The sequence below is a fragment of the Lemur catta genome, chromosome 14 (assembly GCF_020740605.2).
Source record: "Lemur catta isolate mLemCat1 chromosome 14, mLemCat1.pri, whole genome shotgun sequence".
In the NCBI taxonomy this organism is placed as follows: domain Eukaryota; kingdom Metazoa; phylum Chordata; class Mammalia; order Primates; family Lemuridae; genus Lemur; species Lemur catta.
Genome location: NC_059141.1, coordinates 7,594,543 through 7,612,470, shown reverse-complemented (window position 1 = coordinate 7,612,470; position 17,928 = coordinate 7,594,543). Strand labels below are relative to the sequence as shown.

General features: G+C 35.3%; 1 protein-coding gene across 1 annotated transcript in view; it reads left to right on the top strand.

Annotated features, from left to right (window-relative positions):
- Window positions 1–16,804, top strand: part of PLEKHA1 (pleckstrin homology domain containing A1) — a 53,908-nt gene extending 37,104 nt beyond the window's left edge. The window contains exons 7-12 of the mRNA XM_045568330.1: window positions 975–1,118; window positions 2,658–2,726; window positions 9,143–9,207; window positions 9,833–9,896; window positions 11,612–11,701; window positions 14,318–16,804. Of these exons, the coding sequence (XP_045424286.1) occupies window positions 975–1,118; window positions 2,658–2,726; window positions 9,143–9,207; window positions 9,833–9,896; window positions 11,612–11,701; window positions 14,318–14,617 (732 nt within the window). The 3' untranslated portion in view covers window positions 14,618–16,804. The remainder of the gene's footprint in view (window positions 1–974; window positions 1,119–2,657; window positions 2,727–9,142; window positions 9,208–9,832; window positions 9,897–11,611; window positions 11,702–14,317) is intronic.
- Window positions 16,805–17,928: the final 1,124 nt, after the last annotated feature.

The window sequence follows — 17,928 nt, the reverse complement described above, 5'->3', positions numbered from 1 at the left end:
ACTTGTAATTACTATAACCCAGCATTTGTACTCCTAGTCATTTATCCTAGAGAAATGAAGAATTATGTTCACGCAAAAACCTGTACATGAGTGTTCATAGCAGCTTTATTTCTAATAGCCAAAAACTGTCAACAACTCAAATGTCTTTTAATGGGTAAATAGTTAAACAACTGTTAGTCCATCCATACTATGGATACAGCAATAAAAAGGAAAGAACTATAAGTACAAGGAACAACCTGGATGAATCTCCAGAGACTTATGCTGAGTGAAAAGAGGCAATCTCATAAGATTACCCACTGTATGTTTCCATTTATATTATATTCTCAAAAAGTCAAAATTACAGAGGTGGGAACAAATTAGTGGTTGCCAAGGGATTAGGGATAGGAGTTCTAAAGGGGTAGCACAAGGGAGCCTTGTAGTGGTGACCAATTCAGTATCTTGAATGTGGTGGTTAATACACATCTCCACATGTGATAAAATTGCATAGAACTGTGTAGACACACAGACAAGTGAGTGCATGTAACACTGGTGAAATCTGAATAAGGTGTGTGGGATGTACCAATGTCAGTTGTTGGTTTTCATAATGTGCTCTAGTTATTTAGTTTCCCTTTTGTGGGAAACTGGTTAAAAGGTACGTACGACCTCCTGTATATTATTCAGGGCAACTTCCTGTGAATCTGTGTAATTATTTCAAAATAAAAAGTTAGGCATCCCCCATGCCCCCCAAAAAAGCACTGTGGCAGGGCTTTTACAGAACAAGAGAAGTGGAAATCTATGTTTTAATCAATCAGTGATGGGAAAGTTAAGACAAAGTATCTCAGATTAATTAGAAAACTCTTCACTTCAAAATCTGTGTTCCTATCTGAACAGAGATTAGATTTTAAGATTTTCTGCTAGGATAACAACATGAAATAAAAGTATGCTTTGAAGGTAAACAAGCAAGAAAAGAATTTATTTATTTTGCTTTATTTTAGAAAGAAGAAGTAAACGAATGTGGTGAAAGTATTGACAGAAATAATTTGAAACGGTCACAAAGCCATCTTCCCTACTTTACTCCTAAACCACCTCCAGATAGTGCAGTTATCAAAGCTGGATATTGTGTGAAACAAGGAGCAGTGGTGAGTAGCTTAAAAAAATATGTGAAATAATGAAAAATGAGTATATACTAGCATACTCTCAAATTAACAGATAAATTGTTTGCTTTATTTTATGAAATGCCAAAAGTGAGAGACCAGCATGTGAGAAAGGGAGCCAGGAGATAAAATAGGAGTTATTCTAAGGATAACTCAATGCTATTATTTCCTTGGTCTGCAGGCAGCCAGGAAAGTTAATGCCTATTACTACTGGCCTTCAGTTTAAATGAGCTTTCCTCACAGTTGAAATTTATTCGAGAAAGTTTTTCTGTTGATCCCCACCCTTCCTCAGGAGTGAGTCAGGGAAAGAGAGCTCTAGAGGTCAAGGGCCAGGGGTGAGAGGAGGAGTGGGGTTTGGAAGGATCCTTTTCTTGATCTGGGGTTGGGCTGACCTCAGTGGGAAGCTCCGTGACTTTGGGCCACCTACTTAACCTCTCAGGCTCTCAGTTTCTTTTTAAAGGAAAATCATATTATAAAACTTACTGTTCGGGAGTGGGTTTTGTTTTGTTTTGTTTTTTAAAGATGTAACTAAGAGGTGTAGCCCTTCATACAGCACCTGGTGATTAGTAAGAGCTATTACAGGTTAGCCCAGATATTCCCACACAATCAGCTCCATGGTAAGAAATTTCTTCAAGAGCAAGTAAATTTACCAGTATTTCTAATTTAAGGCATTCTTTCTGTGTGAACTAAATCTTTAGAATTTCGTGAGAAAATAAATTTAAAGTTTAAAAATAAAAAAAATGCCTGGGAGTAAAGAAATGCTTTAAACTCCATTGGCTGTTCTGTTTGACTTCTCTTCACTTACCAACAACTCTAATTCCCTTAGGTCAGTGAGGGAAAGTTCTTTTAGCCCTGTCTGACCTTTTAGGCTAAGGGAAATGAAGGCAGTGAAGGCTGGGGGTTTCTTACCTAAGGATGTCTGCAGGGAGTGTCAGAATTCTCATCTAGCTATGATACTCAATTGTGTGTTAATTAGGGCTTTTAAGGAGTCAGTCTTCTTAAAAGTCTTCTTGGGTCCAAAATGTTAATCTCTTAGAGATGCTGAAGTGCTTTCACAAAAACTGCATTACATTGTCAAAAAAATTGTAAAAAATGGGTTTGCTTTATTAAATATTTATTGCTTTACTATTATGTATAAAGTACTTGTAGAAGAATTCATGTATTTTACAGATGGAGAAACTTAATGTGGTTTATTATCATTTCCATTGCTTGCTCTTTAGGGGAGTGGGGAGGAAGGAAAGTGCATTTTCAAAAAACTGTTAGAGCATTAAAAATATACAGTCATATCATAAAAATCATATAATAAAAACTGAAAGCCAGCCACTAAAACTTGAATTAGGAGTTCAAGGCCTGGTAGCAAACGAGGGATGAAGTTTCATTTTATCTTTTCACTAAGGGAGGTAGTGAGATTTTTCAGTGCTTGACATTTCTGATTGTGGGTTCATGTATCAGAATAATTCAGTGGTGATTAACATTTGACATCATTAGAAACAGAAGTCTTATGTTTGTGTTCATCTCTGGTAGATGAAAAACTGGAAGAGAAGATATTTTCAGTTGGATGAAAACACAATAGGCTACTTCAAATCAGAACTGGTAAGTTGCTGTGTCATCCATGTTGCCTTAAAAATGTTTAAGAAGTGTTACATTGTAGTGATTATATATAATTTTTTGTACTATTCTCTGTTTTTAGGATAATTCTAGTTTTGAGAGGTGCACACAGTTTATTTTGTTGTGATGCTTTTGGTTAATGATATTTTTCTTAAATACATCTTAAATAAAAAGATCATATCTTCAAAGCGGCATTACACCTTGAAAGATCTAAAAATATCAGACCGCCCCCACAGTCTATCATTTTCCTCTAAAGGGGCATTAGAGGAGCTGGTGTGTATTAATAGAATTAAGTCTCTAGAAGTCAACACTTAACACTCTGTATTTCTACCTTCTCTGGACATTTTCTTTTCCTATTTCAGATTGATTTAAGATCACAAGATGTTTTTGTCCTATCTGAAGGTAGAATCAAAGATTGAAATTTCCTCTTTCCCTTGTTTGAGTAACATCCTTTTTTAAAATATTGTCAGGTGACCTGAGTCCTGTAATATATTGTTGGATAAATTGAATGCAATTCTGTACTTCAGACATCTATCCTGCCTCTTGTATGGAACCTTTGAGAGGGAAACCATATGCTTTATTGGAATGAAAGCACCAGAACAGCATTGTCCACTGGAACATTCTGCATGATGGGAATGTTTCCTGTCTGCGTTAATACCAGTACATGTGGCTGCTGAGTGCTGGAAATGTGGCTAACGTGACTGAGGAGCTGACTTTATTTCATTTTAAAACTAAAACTGATTTTATTTCATTTTCATTGATTTAAATGTACATAGTTACACATAGCTAGTGGCTACTATATTGGAGATTGGAGTACTAGAGAATAGGAAGGGAATATTTTAAGATTCACCTCAGGTGTCAGCTCTACTGGGAAGCTTTTAGACCCTGGGTTAAGTGTCTTCTCTTATGTGCCCATGGTACCCTGTGCATCCTTCCGTCATAATACTTCCCACTATGTTTTGTAATCACATGCATGCTTGTTTTTGCCACTAAATTAAATGAGCTTCTTGAGGGTAAAGACTCTCTTGTACCCTTTTATGAACACAGGACCTGGCACTTGGTAGATAATAAGTGTTTTTGAATGAATGAAAAATAGTGTAGTATAGCAAGCATAGCTATTTTGACAGGGGGGGCCTTTCTCAGACTTAAGTGCCTCAACTAGAAGCTGTAGTTTCTTGGTTCAAAAAGTACTAGGCTTAGTGTCTCAGAAGGCTACGTTTATACTTAGTTAGCAGGTTGACTAATTCGTTTTAATTAATGCCAGTACTCTTGGGAAGAGTCATTCATGCAACAGACATTCACTGAGCTCTCCATGGCCCTGTGCACCGTTCTGGGAACTGGAAATAAAGAGAACAGTTAGCAGTGGTCTCTGGCCTTCAGGAGTTCAGTTTTGCCAGGGTAGTTGACATGTGCCCCATCACCAACAGTAGTTTTAATGAGACAAGAACTATTATAGAAATATTTACCAAATTTTGAAAACCTGCATGCAGAGTATTATGCTATAAAATCTGAGGGGAAGAATAAAGAACTATTACAGGAGATACGGAAATTACACTCTGTAAATAATTTATAATTACTGACCTTTATCAATATTAAGATGCACAGCCCGCCATTCCTCCTCCATTTGAACATTTTGAAATCTTAGGCATGTGTCTTAGCGTTGCCGAAGGTGAGGGGCAGTCAGGAGGCAGCAGCTGGGCTGGAGTTGTTACTGTTTGCATGTGTGCAGCACCTTTGGGTAAGATCCAGAAGACATCAGCATCAAAATGTGCAGAAAAAAGTGCTGGCAGCTTGGAAGAAAATCTCAGGAACACAATGGAACATTCTTAAGAAATGCTGCATCACAGACACTCTTGGCACAGAAAACGGCATGGAGTGAAAACATGGGCATTGATGGCTTCAAGTCAAAAGTGTTTTAGAAGAGCTGGAATCTGAACATGAAGTTTTAAAAAACTATAGCCAGTTTATTTTGTTTATATTTTTCTTTTTTACATGCACTCAAGAATAATATGATAACAAATATTTAAAGTATAAATGAGCTCTCTTATGATACCTTTTTATCATGGAGAAGTGTAAACATCAAGTAAGTAGAACAGTACACAGAACCCACATGTACTCTTCACCGAGATGTCATAATTATCAACACATGGCTCAGCTTGGCTTGTTTCTTCTGTTTTACCTCCCAGTTTCCACTTCACATTTTAAGGCAAACCATAGGTACCTCATCATTTCTTCTGTAAATATTTTAGTATGTATCTCTAAAAGAGAACTTAAATGTTTTAAAAATAAGTGTAGGCTGGGCATGGTGGCTCACGCCTATAAGCCCAGTGCTTTGGGAGGCTGAGGTAGGAGAATCGTTTGGGGCTAGGAGTTCAAGACCAGCTTAGGCAACATAGTGAGACCCTGTCTCCGCAAAAAAATTTTTAAAAAATCAGCTGAGCATGGTGTCTTGAGCCCATAGTCCCAGCTACTTGGGAGGCTAAGGCAGGAGGATTACTTGAGACCAGGAGTTTGAGGCTACAGTGAGCTATGATCATGCCTGGGTGACAGAGTGAGACCCCATCTCTAAAATAAATAATAAAAAACAAGTTTAAAAGATTTAAGTGCACAACTGAAAAACTGGTGCAAATATTTGTGACATGTATTAAACATAAAACATTAACATTCCTCATATGTGAGGAGTCTTAAAAACTGAGGGGATTCTTCATCATCCTCTTTGCCCTCTTCTCCTTCCATCAGTCTCAAACAATTTGGACTCAAATTTGTTAGGTGAGGCACAGCAAGGGTGAGCAGCCACGGTGGGGGCCGTCTCTGGCAGTCAGAGCCTCTCAAGTGTGAAGAGGCTTAGCCCTGCGTGGAGTGGGGAGAGGAGGGCATCCACATGGGGAAGGGGGTGTTGGCAGAGATGGTCGCACACATGCTGAGTGATAGATTTACTAAGGATGATAAAAGCCAGGCTTCTTGCTGTCAGAGAAACTTGACACTTTTTGGTGAATGGATGGTATGTCTTTATGTACAATGAAGAATGAGATAGTTACATAGTTTCAAAGTACCTGTCTACAAAATAAATATTTTAAGTATAAGGGAAAAGAGTAACTTTACAGTGCAGAAACTGGCAGATACCACTTTAATCAGGTGGTCAGATGATTAAAATGAACTTCATTGGTAATGAGATAAATTCTTTTTTTTTTTTTTTTTTTTTTTTTTGAGATAGAGTCTCACTTTGTTGCCCGGGCTAGAGTGAGTGCCGTGGCGTCAGCCTAGCTCACAGCAACCTCAAACTCCTGGGCTCAAGCAATCCTTCTGCCTCAGCCTCCCGAGTAGCTGGGACTACAGGCATGTGCCACCATGCCCGGCTAACTTTTTCTATATATTTTTAGTTGTCCAGCTAATTTCTTTCTATTTTTAGTGGAGATGGGGTCTCGCTTTTGCTCAGGCTCAGGCTCGTATGGAACTCCTGACCTCAAGTGATCCACCCACCTCGGCCCCCCAGAGTGCTAGGATTACAGGCGTGAGCCACCGTGCCTAGCCGATAAATTGAAATCATTTACCACCTGACAGGATAGCGTGAGAAGAATGCAGTATCACTTCTGTGATATTCCTGCCAAAGGTACATGATGTGAATCTAATCATGAGGAAATATCAGGCATACCCAAATGAGGGACATTCTACAAAGTAACTGCCTTGTCTTCTTCAAAAGAGTCAAGATTATGAAAGAATGAGGAACTATTCAAGACTAAAGGAAAGAAAAGAGATATAACAAGCAGATGGAGGCCATGCTTCTGAATGGAATCCTTTTGCTCTAATAAAAGACATGTTGGGCACAATTTTCTGATTTTGGTGATTGCATTGTGATTATGTAAAAAGATATCTTTGTAGGAAATACTAACGTATTCAGGGATAACCTGGGCCAGGTCAGCAACTCACTCTGAAATGTTTCAGAAAAATCAATTCTTTGTGCTGTATTTTCAACCTTTGTGTAGATTCATGATTGTTTTAAAGTTTAAAAAAAGAGAGAAAATCAAAGGGAAAATATCTGGTAGAAAAATGAACAGCAGACATGAGTAGACAATTCATTTAAAAAGAAATTAAAATGGCCCTTAAAAACATAAAAAGATACTCAGCATCACTTATAATGAGAGAAATGCACTAAAATTCTCATCTACCATGAGAAGCCTGTGGCTAAGTGAAGAGACTGGCAAATCCTCTTCCTGAAAGGCAACTAGAAATGCCATTTTATAAACAAATGGAACCAGGACCCCTTGGAGAAATAACTGCTTTCAGAGCTGGGGCAGGTAAAGTATAAGCTGAGCCCAGAACATCTAGTTGTGCCAGAAAATAAGGAAGTGACTCAGAGAATGAGGAGGACATGCCAAAAGGACATAGAAGCCCCCTTGAATGGGCTTCCAGTGGCCAAAACTTGGACAACTTAAGCAACAAAATAAATAAAGATAGTAATGGATTATAACCCATAGAGTAAAACTAGTGAGGAATAAATAAATGGAGAAGGAAAAGCATCTCCTTAGAGTAGAATTCTATTTTAATATATGTGGATAGATTGATGGGGTTAGAAAAGTCACCATTCAGCAGCCACTATCGTAATAATGATTTCAGGCAAGAATCCTCAATGTTTGATAAAACCAGTGGGCAGAATTATGATGGGAATCTGGGTATTTCATAGGCTACAAGAATCTTTTCAAAAGACTCTTAACAATGAAAAAGGGAAGAAGTGTGATTTTACAGTTCACAGCAAACACAACCTTATGCAAGAGATCAGGGTTAACACACCAATAATGGGACAAACCACTGTTACATATGTGCCTCCTGATAATCATGCACTGAGAAGAAGACAGTGTCAAATCTGTGGTTTCCTGTCCAAAACGTATAACCTGAATCTCAGGGCAAATAAACATCAGACAAACTCAAATTGGGAGACATTCAACAACAACAACAACAAAAAAAAAAACCAAAACTGGCCTGGACTTTTTATAACACTAAAGTTCATGAAAGAGAAAAAAAGATACAGTAAAAGATACTAAGAGACATGGCATCTAAATACCAGGTATGATCCTGAATTGAATCCTGGATCAGAAAATAGTTTTCTTTTGCTGTAAAGCATAATGGTGGAGCAATTAATGAAATCTGACTATGGTCTGTGGATTAGATAATAGTATTGCATCAGTGTTGAGTTTCTGGTTTTCCTAATTGTACTGTGGTTATGCAAGAGCACATCCATGTTTTAGGAAATACACACTGAAGTATTTAGTAGTAAAGGTACATCATATTTACAACTTGCCTTCAAACATTTTAGGAAAAATATATACTTACATATTTATGTATATATACACAAATAGACAATGATAAAGCAAATGTAAAATGAACATTTTAGAAGACAAGGTGCAAGGTAAATAGAAATTCTTTGTACTATTTTTTAAGCCTCTTATAGTCTGAAATTATTTCAAAATGAAACTATTTTTTAAAACTTAAAAAGTCATGGTTTAATTTTTTGTTTTTAATGCTACATGTGTCTTAATCTCATGATATCATATTCAGTGAAATACGTATATTGTATTTCATGGAATGTGTTGTATAAATGATGCTATTAGGAACCAGTTATGTCCTATATTTGTATCTTATATCTAGTTTTGTAACCTTGAGTGAGGTACTTAACATGTCTAACCACAGTTTCCTCAGGTGAATAATAGTACACGTATTGCATTGTGGAAAGTGTGAGAGCAAACATTTAAAACGTAGCAGGTGTCCTGGCACTTAGTAAATGCCTAGTAAATAGTGCTTGTTAAAATAATGTATTTATATAAAAGTGATATTTATAAAGCGACAAATTTAAGTCAAAGAAGCTGGATGTTCACTGCTCTGGTGCCTTTTATATCAAAGTGAGATTCCAAAAGAGGAAGGACAGCACTTAATGGCACACAGGGTTCTATTAGGGAAAGTCTGATGGTTAGTGGCTTTTAATAAGCTACACTGTCATTAAACCCAGAAATAATGTGAATAAGGGTTATTCCTTGTTTCAGACAACTGTATATATAAGGTCATAGTATTTGAGCTATTCTGATGTTGGATGGTTTAAAAAGGTATATTTGTGCCTTAGGCGTACTTCAAGAAAGAAGTATAATTTTCACATAGATCTCCAAGTAATATATCTAACCCATGAAAACATTTTAAGAATAAACATCTAGCTAGGCATAGTGATGAGCACCTGTTGTCCTAGCTACTCGGGAGGCTGAGGCAGGAGGATCGCTTGAGCCTAGGAGTTGGAGGCCACAGTGAGCTATGATGATGCCACTGCACTCTGCCTGGGCAACAGGGCAAGACCCTGTCTCAAAAAATAAAAATTAAAAAAAGAGTAAACATCATATATCTGTTCGCTTTTTTGCCAGGAAAAGGAACCTCTCCGTGTAATACCACTTAAAGAGGTTCACAAAGTCCAGGAATGTAAGCAAAGGTAAGGAACAGCTCTGACTTGATGCCTGAACAATTTATTAATGCAGAATAGTGCCTTAGTTCGAACACTGTCTTTTTATCTTTTTCTGTATTCTAGGGTTATTTTTAACTTTTTATAGTTGGGATATACTAGAATTTTCAAAACCCCGAGGTTAAAGTATTGAAATATTTTATGTATTTGAAAACTATGTTAGGAAACAATCCTTTTGTTTATTTGAAATCTAATACAAAAAACAACTTATTAATGGAAAGAAAATAATTAATATGAACAACTTATGTTATCAGACTTGATAAATTGATATACTAATTTTAGTATTTCAAAGGTGCCGCAGAATAGAGCTTTACAAGAAAATGTGTTAGCTGTGCCAGTGTTTCTTTGAGCAAACAGATTTCTTCAGTTAAAAACTTTGAACTTTAAAGTTGCTTTATGAACTTTTTAAAAAGTATAACTATATAAAATATGTAAAATTTAATGCAAAAAAAGGGAAAAGATGATAATTTGATTTTAAGTCAGTGTTTTACCTCTAATATTTATTGACATATATTTGGTGCTGGGTAAACAAGTAAAAGAAAAATTGTCAAACTACTATTTAAATAAAATTGGATAATTTTTTTCCCCATAACAGTGACATCATGATGAGGGACAACCTCTTTGAAATTGTAACAACGTCTCGAACTTTCTATGTGCAGGTAAGATACTTATTTGAAGATGATAGATCCTCCTAAGAGAAATTAATAATTTTAAAGGTGAAATAAACATAAATAAGCTCGTTGCTTTAGAGGTTTCAAAAAATAGGACAACTGTAATTTACGAGCTTAGCAAAAGGGTGTTATATATAAAGTTATTGGTAGGTTACATGTTCAGGAAATGGGAGTATTCTTTGTTATGAATTAGTGAAATAGAACTAAATCAGGAAATGGGAATATTCTTATGAATTAGTGAAATAGAATTAAGTAGTATTTGGAGTAAGGGAAATGCTATGTTAACTTAGATGTTAAATGTGTACCTTCACATTGGATTAATTGTACACATATTTTAAAATTTTCATTTTTCTATTAATGTCATTTTTGATAATCGTATAAAAAAGGAGGGCTCATGATAATTAATAATCCATAATAAAAGTAAACAGTAGATCTATGTAGTTTCACTAATGGTAGGCATCCTGTATTTAAGTTTAAAATGTACTTTTTTGCTTACCACATTGAATTATTTAAATAGAAAGTTTTATAAAAGAAGATTTGGCTTTGTTTTAGTAAAGTTACATATGCTTATTGTAGAAAATTTGGAAAATATAGAAAAATACTAAAGGTGATTTATAAAACACAATCTCACATTCGGGCAACCATTTTTATTTTTTTGCTGCCTTTCTGAAGACAAATGTTTTTATAATAATAATAATATCTTAGTATTAACATCTTATTTGTTTCATAATAATGTCATTAAAAATTGTCTGAAAACCTTTTAGAATGGCACCATACTGCATTGTATGGATGTTCCACAAGTTAGCTGTTTGTTGTCACTCTGTTATCAAACATACCCATTTGCATAGTTTTCATGCATTTGTTGCAATAATAAAGACAACATCTTTGAGTGTAAATTTGCCTGAATTTCTTATTTCTTTAGGGTAAGTTTCTAGATCAAGATTAACTATCAGAGCACGAACCTTTTTATTTTGTCCAGTTGATTTCTAGAATTGTGTTTCTGTTAGTAATAAATGAAAGTATACTCTACCTTTGCCCCCTTTGAGGTTTTCCTAAGTCTTTGTTAATATCATTGATTCATAAATGTTATTCTGTATCTTTAAAATTTTTATATTTCTAGAGTCTAGAATCTAGAATTCTAAAATATAGAAATAAGGGACAGTAGTATCTCTGCACCCTTTTCAGGATCTTGTTTAATTGGATTATTTCATGGTAAAGTTTTAAATTCATTTGAAAGCCAGGCCCTATCAAGTAATATGATACTTTGGAATATGACTACCAATACTTCTTTTAGGATGTAGGACACTACTAGAAATTATTTCTAGAAAAATAATACGTAAAATCATGCTGAAATGTTTTTTAAATTACACAATTCCATAAATATTCTTGTAGTAGATTCAGACAATGTAGCAGTAGATAGAGTGAAATGCAAGGGTTTTCTTTGACTATTTCCTCTCCTTGTTTTCTCTCTATAAGTATTCATTATAGATACTTTTTGATGTGTCTGATCCTAAAACAGTTAAGTGCCCGACTTAGGTCTCTGTGTAGTAACTTATCCAGCAAAACCTGGTTTTAAAAAGTGATCTCTAAAATGATTTTGCTGGTGACAATATTTAAGTGACCAAAATAAATACATTGGATTTATAGAAATAGAAGGTGATTTTGAAGAAAAACTGACTGAATAAGTCCTTTTTTTCCTTTAGGCTGATAGCCCTGAAGAGATGCACAGTTGGATTAAAGCAGTCTCTGGCGCCATTGTAGCACAGCGGGGACCGGGCAGATCAGCGTCTTCTGTAGGTTTCCTGCTCTCTGGGGTGATAGTCCCTTGAGTCTCCCCATCCTGTTGAGTTGTTTTCCTTCCTCTCCCCTTAATCTATCTGGTTTCTTTCTTTATTGAGATTTATTTGCATGTTGACTTTTATACCAATTGGACTTGCAAAAAAATAATGCATTTCTAATTTAATGCTTCCTTGTAGTGTTATGTATACATAACTTTCTGTGCATTGTACTGTGTTAAATGCACAAGCAAGGCAACTAAAGAATAAACATTTCCTTGCTTTGTTTTAGGAATTGTTACTTGTTGATAGGTCTAGATTTGACATAATCTGACAGATTCTTAGTATGGTATGTGGCCTAATCACATAAGACACCTTTAATTGTAGCATTACACAGTTTTGTGAACATCTTAGTTTCCACTTTACTTCCTCTAATTTCAGTTCAGGTTTTTTGGTGGAACCTGCCATAGGATCACTGAACAACTGGAACCTTAAGTGCAGTTCAGAGCTCCCAGTCAGTATTTTCTACCTCATGTTTTCATTCTCATTTTCTAGCAGATTGACTTAAAGCCGCCTCATAAAAACTACCACAATTCTCTTTGTGGTAGTATGATAAAAAGTTTTACCCAGAAATAGTAAGAAAAATGTATTTTATTTATTATGTTGAAGAATATCATAGAAATTAGATTTGGTTTTGGAAAACTTTGGCCACTGGTCTCTGATCTGAAAATATAAATTCTAAGGAATAAAAAATTAGAAAGAGTCTTAAAATGTAGTGCTGTCATTTGTAGAAAGTAGTGTAATATATAACTTGATAACCTTTATTATTTATATTCAATATAGATGCTAGATATTTGTACTTTTAATATTTTTCCTTGAGTAATATTATAATAATATTGCCTTTTATTATTTCCTGGTAGTGATGACTACAGATCAGTAAATAGATATCTATTTTTCTCATTTCTTAATTAAGTCATTCTACTTATATCCTTTTTGGAATATCTAAGAAATCACTTTCCTAGGTGTTAATTTTGTAGCTTCCTGTATTTTATGTGACTTTTTCAGCAGACAACTATGAGACACTGCAAAAACACTATGTCTGTTGGGAAGAGGGAAAATTGGAGAAGGGTGTTTGTGTTTTGTGCTTTGTGGTGGGGGCAAATTGAACTATCTAGCTATGACTATCAGCAGAACTTTCTCTTTTCCTACCTCTCTCCAGTATAGGTTAACTCTAATCTTAGCTTTGCACTGTGTTCCAGATGCGGCAGGCCAGAAGGCTGTCGAACCCTTGTATACAGAGGTATACATCAAGAGCTGGTGAATGCAGCACGTATGTGGGCTCTCACGCAAACGTGCCTTCTTAGTAGAGGGCCCAGCCTTACTCACTACTCACAACTGATCATAGAAAGTTGAGTTAACCAAACTGCCTTTTGCAGTTATCATAACTGATTTTGTCAATACTAACGCAAACTATTTCACTGTAGTCATCAGGTTGGATATGTGTACTTAAAAAAAAAAATACAACTTTACTAATGGAAAGAAATATTAAGCTAGCTCTAAAAATTAATATACTGAATTGCTGCAAGAGTTTCACTCTCTATATTATATATTTTGAGATTTTTAAAAATATTACAACACTTGAAATGCACCTTTGTTCTAATAGTATATGCAAACTCATGCATGCATATGCACTGGATAAACTACATTACTCTAGTTTGCATGGCATTTTAAATCTCTGATGAAAGATAGCCATCTAATAGGACTCTATAGTGTTTTGGTGATTTCTAGCACTTTGTTTTCAAAGCCACTAGAATCATAAAGAACACAATATACTAGGAAGTATATGGCAATGCATTTAGAATGATCATACTTAAGGATATCTTCAGATATGATCCAGTTAGAAGCATATTGAAATTAATATTCGTGACTGATAATTATTTCACCACAGTTTTAAAAATGATTAAATATGTGCCCTTTATCTTGAGAATCTTAAACCATATGAATATGTGATATATTCAAAACTAAATAAATGAAATTAAATAAAAAGTGAAAAGACTGTGCTATTATTGGTGCAGAGAAATTTAGGGAAGCGAAAACTAAGTTTAGTCAGACTGCCAGCAAATAATGTTTGAAAAATGTTGATTCCTGCTTATCAAAGAAATATGGCCTTTCATTGTTATATTCTGCATTTTCATTTTTTATTTTTCTAAAATGTGTGGGATAATTCCTAGTGTTGATTGTAAATATACTCTTAAATAAAATGATAAAGCTGGTAGGCACCCTTACAAACACAGTTCAGTTGCAGGTGGAACACTGTATTCTAGTTTAGGCTGGCTGAGTCTTCAAAGTGTCATAAGCTGCCAAATTCAGCTTTGATGACAGAACTGGTTTCCTAGTGGAAATGGTTGTTGGCTGTCATTGCTTTAAACTCACCCCTAAAAATGCATTGCTTTGGGAAAGAACTTGCACATTATGCTGCATGGCTCACGCTTCTGCGTGTGTGTGTGTGTGTGTGTGTGTGTGTGTGTGTGTGTGTGTGTGTTGTGTTCGTTTTCCAGAGAATCAAGCCTCACACTGAGTTACTAACCTTGTCTTTGGTGACTGACTGTGTCTGACCCACACTCCTCTTTACAGGAGCATTCAGAATCCAAGCACGCTTTCCGTCCTGCCAGCGCAGCCGCCGCCTCACATTCCACAGCCACCCGCAGCAACTCTCTGGTCTCAAGCTTTACCATGGAAAAACGAGGATTTTATGAATCTCTTGCCAAGGTCAAGCCAGGGAACTTCAAGGTCCAGACTGTCTCTCCAAGAGAACCAGCTTCCAAAGTGACTGAACAAGCTGTGCTAAAACCTCAAAGTAAAAATGGCCCTCAGGAAAAAGATTGTGACCCAGTGGACTTGGATGACGCGAGCCTTCCAGTCAGTGATGTGTGAGACGGAAGCGTGTGGAGCCTGCGCCGTTGGCCATCCTCGGTTTCCTTTCATGAGGCCTCCAGCCAAAGATGATAAAGGGTGGAATGGTTTCTAATGCATATGTTATACCGCCTCTTAGATGTACCCTTTATAAGCTGGTAAACCAAGAATCTAGGGAGTGGCCAAACTAAATATAATTTCTTTTTTAAAACAAAGAAAGAAAGGAAAAGTGCTAAGTGTCTCAGTATCATCTGTCTGAAGCTTTGTGTGTTCTCATTTGGGTGGTAAAAATGTGTGTGTGATTTTGTTTTCCTAGTGACTTTGGCAGTTTAAATGTTAAACAACTTAAACCATGAAAAATGCTTATTGATTATTTTGGTCATTTTAAAATGGCTACTCTGAATTTCTATTAGATGTTTGATATTTACACATTCTTATTGGTTAATATTACTGAATGAAATATTGCCAAACTAAAATACCTAAACTCATGAAGTCTGTGGTGCTGTCAAATTTATATTATACTACAATGTGGACTATTTTGAAATTATAACTATTTTTGATGCCCTGGATCTTGAGGTGAGTGGTAAATTTTGCAGAGAGGATATTATCAGTGAGGGTTGTGGGTTGTACTGGGGTAGAGAAAAGGGGAAAATTAGAATTCAAACAACTGTATCTTATTTATTTGAAAAAACTTAATCAGGACTTGCAGCAGTCAGTGCTTTTATTCAGTGAAAATTATTTGGTAGAAAATTTTGGGGGGATCTGATTTTCTTATCAAAGTTTTGTAAATAGTTCTGATTTCTATATTTGGATCATCAAAAGACCTCAAGTTTATATGTAAAGACATAACTGCCCTTAGTCATGAAATTGTTGTGGCCTCCACTTTTTGTCACTAATGACCTATAATCAAGTGCCTGTGTTTTTTCATCTTGTTTAGGAATGTTTTCAGATTAATGTGCTTAAAAGTCCCACATGATTGGTTTTAAACATTGGGATAAAATTAATTTTCAGTAGCATAGTTTAATGTGTTAAGTAAGATAGCATTTTATGTTAGAAATACCAGAATGCTGGTATTCTACTACCTGTGCAATATATATCTTCTAAAAAACAAATTTGGATATACATTTAATCATGGGATATCATAAATATAAGCACCTCTCTAAAGAATCCTTAGTTTCAGGTGTTGAATTATAGACCAGTTTGAGCAAGTACCATTTTTTCAGTTCAGTCTTAAACATTTGCTTTAAGAAAACAGCCTTGAATTTCACATGCTGCTATATTTATGATATTTTGCCATTTTACAGTACTGTTTTGTTTTGAATTCGTACATATCACCATTTCTCCTTTTCATTTTCTAAGATGACTTTTTGTCTGAGACAGAGAAAGAGAGAAATTTCCTACTATAGTGGTGGGGTCCAGAGGTTAAGATATATTATACGAGAACTACATAGTCTCAGTTTAAAAATCCATATGCATAAAGAATGCACCACTCAATTTTTTTATTCATAAGCTAATATTTTTTAAAAGTTATATTTAGATTTTTTTCTCTTTTGCAGCTACATTTTAAGATGATAGAATGAAAAAGTTTTAAGTAATCACTTTTTCTGCTGATATGTCCATTATAATGATTCTTTTGAAAGGTCCTTTTTCATGAACACACCTAAGAAATCTTATAGACACTTTGCAATATTCAGAGCCTGATCCTGTTTTCTTTGGTAGAGCTTCCACATTGCATGTTCATTTTAGCGTATTTTGGTATTGGCAATTTGATATATTTAATGGTGGCAAAATATTAGCTCTATTTTGGGACTTTTTATAGAATTACCCTTATTCAGTAGTATAGGAAATGTTCTTGTGATTGTCAGGGTCTCTTAATATTTATCTCAATTCCTTTATAAGTCTATGGAAATTATTTAATTATTTTAAAACTTACACTTTTGTAAATATGTCACATCTGAGTTGTCAGAAAATTACTTTGAATATCTTAATATTTGCTGCATTTTTTTCTGTATATATACCATGTCTTCTTTTGGAATGGAATATGTGTACCTCCCAATGTTTATTGTTATGTCCTTATCTTTATATATGTCAAACTGGTTGAACACTGTAATGACTTGAGAATAAACTGCTCAGAATTTATTCTAACTTATTTCTCATTTTGTTTGGTCCAGCTCTTGTGTGATCAAGTAAATAAAACTAGTATGGAAAGTGCTTGGTTAATTGACTTGAATTTACATATTTAAGGACAGTAATAATTTAATAATCTTTGAAAGAATAAGAAACTTCAGATCTGTGAATTCTTAAGGCATAGCTTCATGTGAAGTTGTACAAGGTAAGTTTTTTTTTTTTTTTTTTAAAAGAACTTGCCTGTTTTGCTGAATTAAAAAACGTGTTCTGAAAAGCAAAATTATATTTGCTTCAGAGTATAGTTTGAATCATCTGGGCTACTTACAATGCTTGGTTATTGGTTAAGCTAGACATGATGTGAGGCTGAATCCAGAGGGCATTTTGATCCCTAGATGGGCATTGAGATGTACTTATTAAAAATTCCACGTCAAGTGTTAGAGGCTGCTTGTTGCAAATATTCCCTAATGATAGTAAATATCCTGTGTCTGCTGCAGTGAACAGTATACCCAGAGCCTAGTGCAGTGCCTAGTACATAGGTAAAGCTCAAATACTTCCTGAATGAATGAGGACAGGGCATTAATATAGAATGTATGAACTTTACAGAAAAGTATATCCCTGTTTACATTGAAATATAAATCATACTTTTGAAATTCTGATTATAGAGCAACCTTCAGTGACTTTAGATGTCTTCTTTTGTTTCTTGTATCTGGTTCATTGTCAAATCCTTCTGCTTTTCCCTCGTGTGTTCATACCATGTCCTCTAAAGTGCAGCCAAGAATGACTTTGAACCAGTGTCTCCTCTCCTATTCATGTCATGTTGGGGCTTTGCTGGGAAAATAGGCTAAAACTCCTGAAACCTTTCACCTCTCTTAGCCTATTTTCCCAACAGGGCTCTTCTGGATCTCCTTATTCCTGTCTATTGCTCAGGCTGAGCATCAAAGTGGAATCTTGATCTGTTGCTTTTGTCACAAAAGCTGAGTGACATCTTAAAGATCAGATAAGCCAAGCCTCTGCCATCAGTGCTAGCTGAAAGAAGTGGAGACCCCAGGAAGGAAAAGGATTTATACTAGCCCGTGGGGCAAGTTAGCAACAAAGCTGGAATTGTTGGCTGCTTATTGTATTTGAGAACGTCATTAGGATCTTCACCCTGGGCTTGGCTAGAGTAACCTAGCCAAGTATACCAGGTCACTTCCTAATATCCTTTG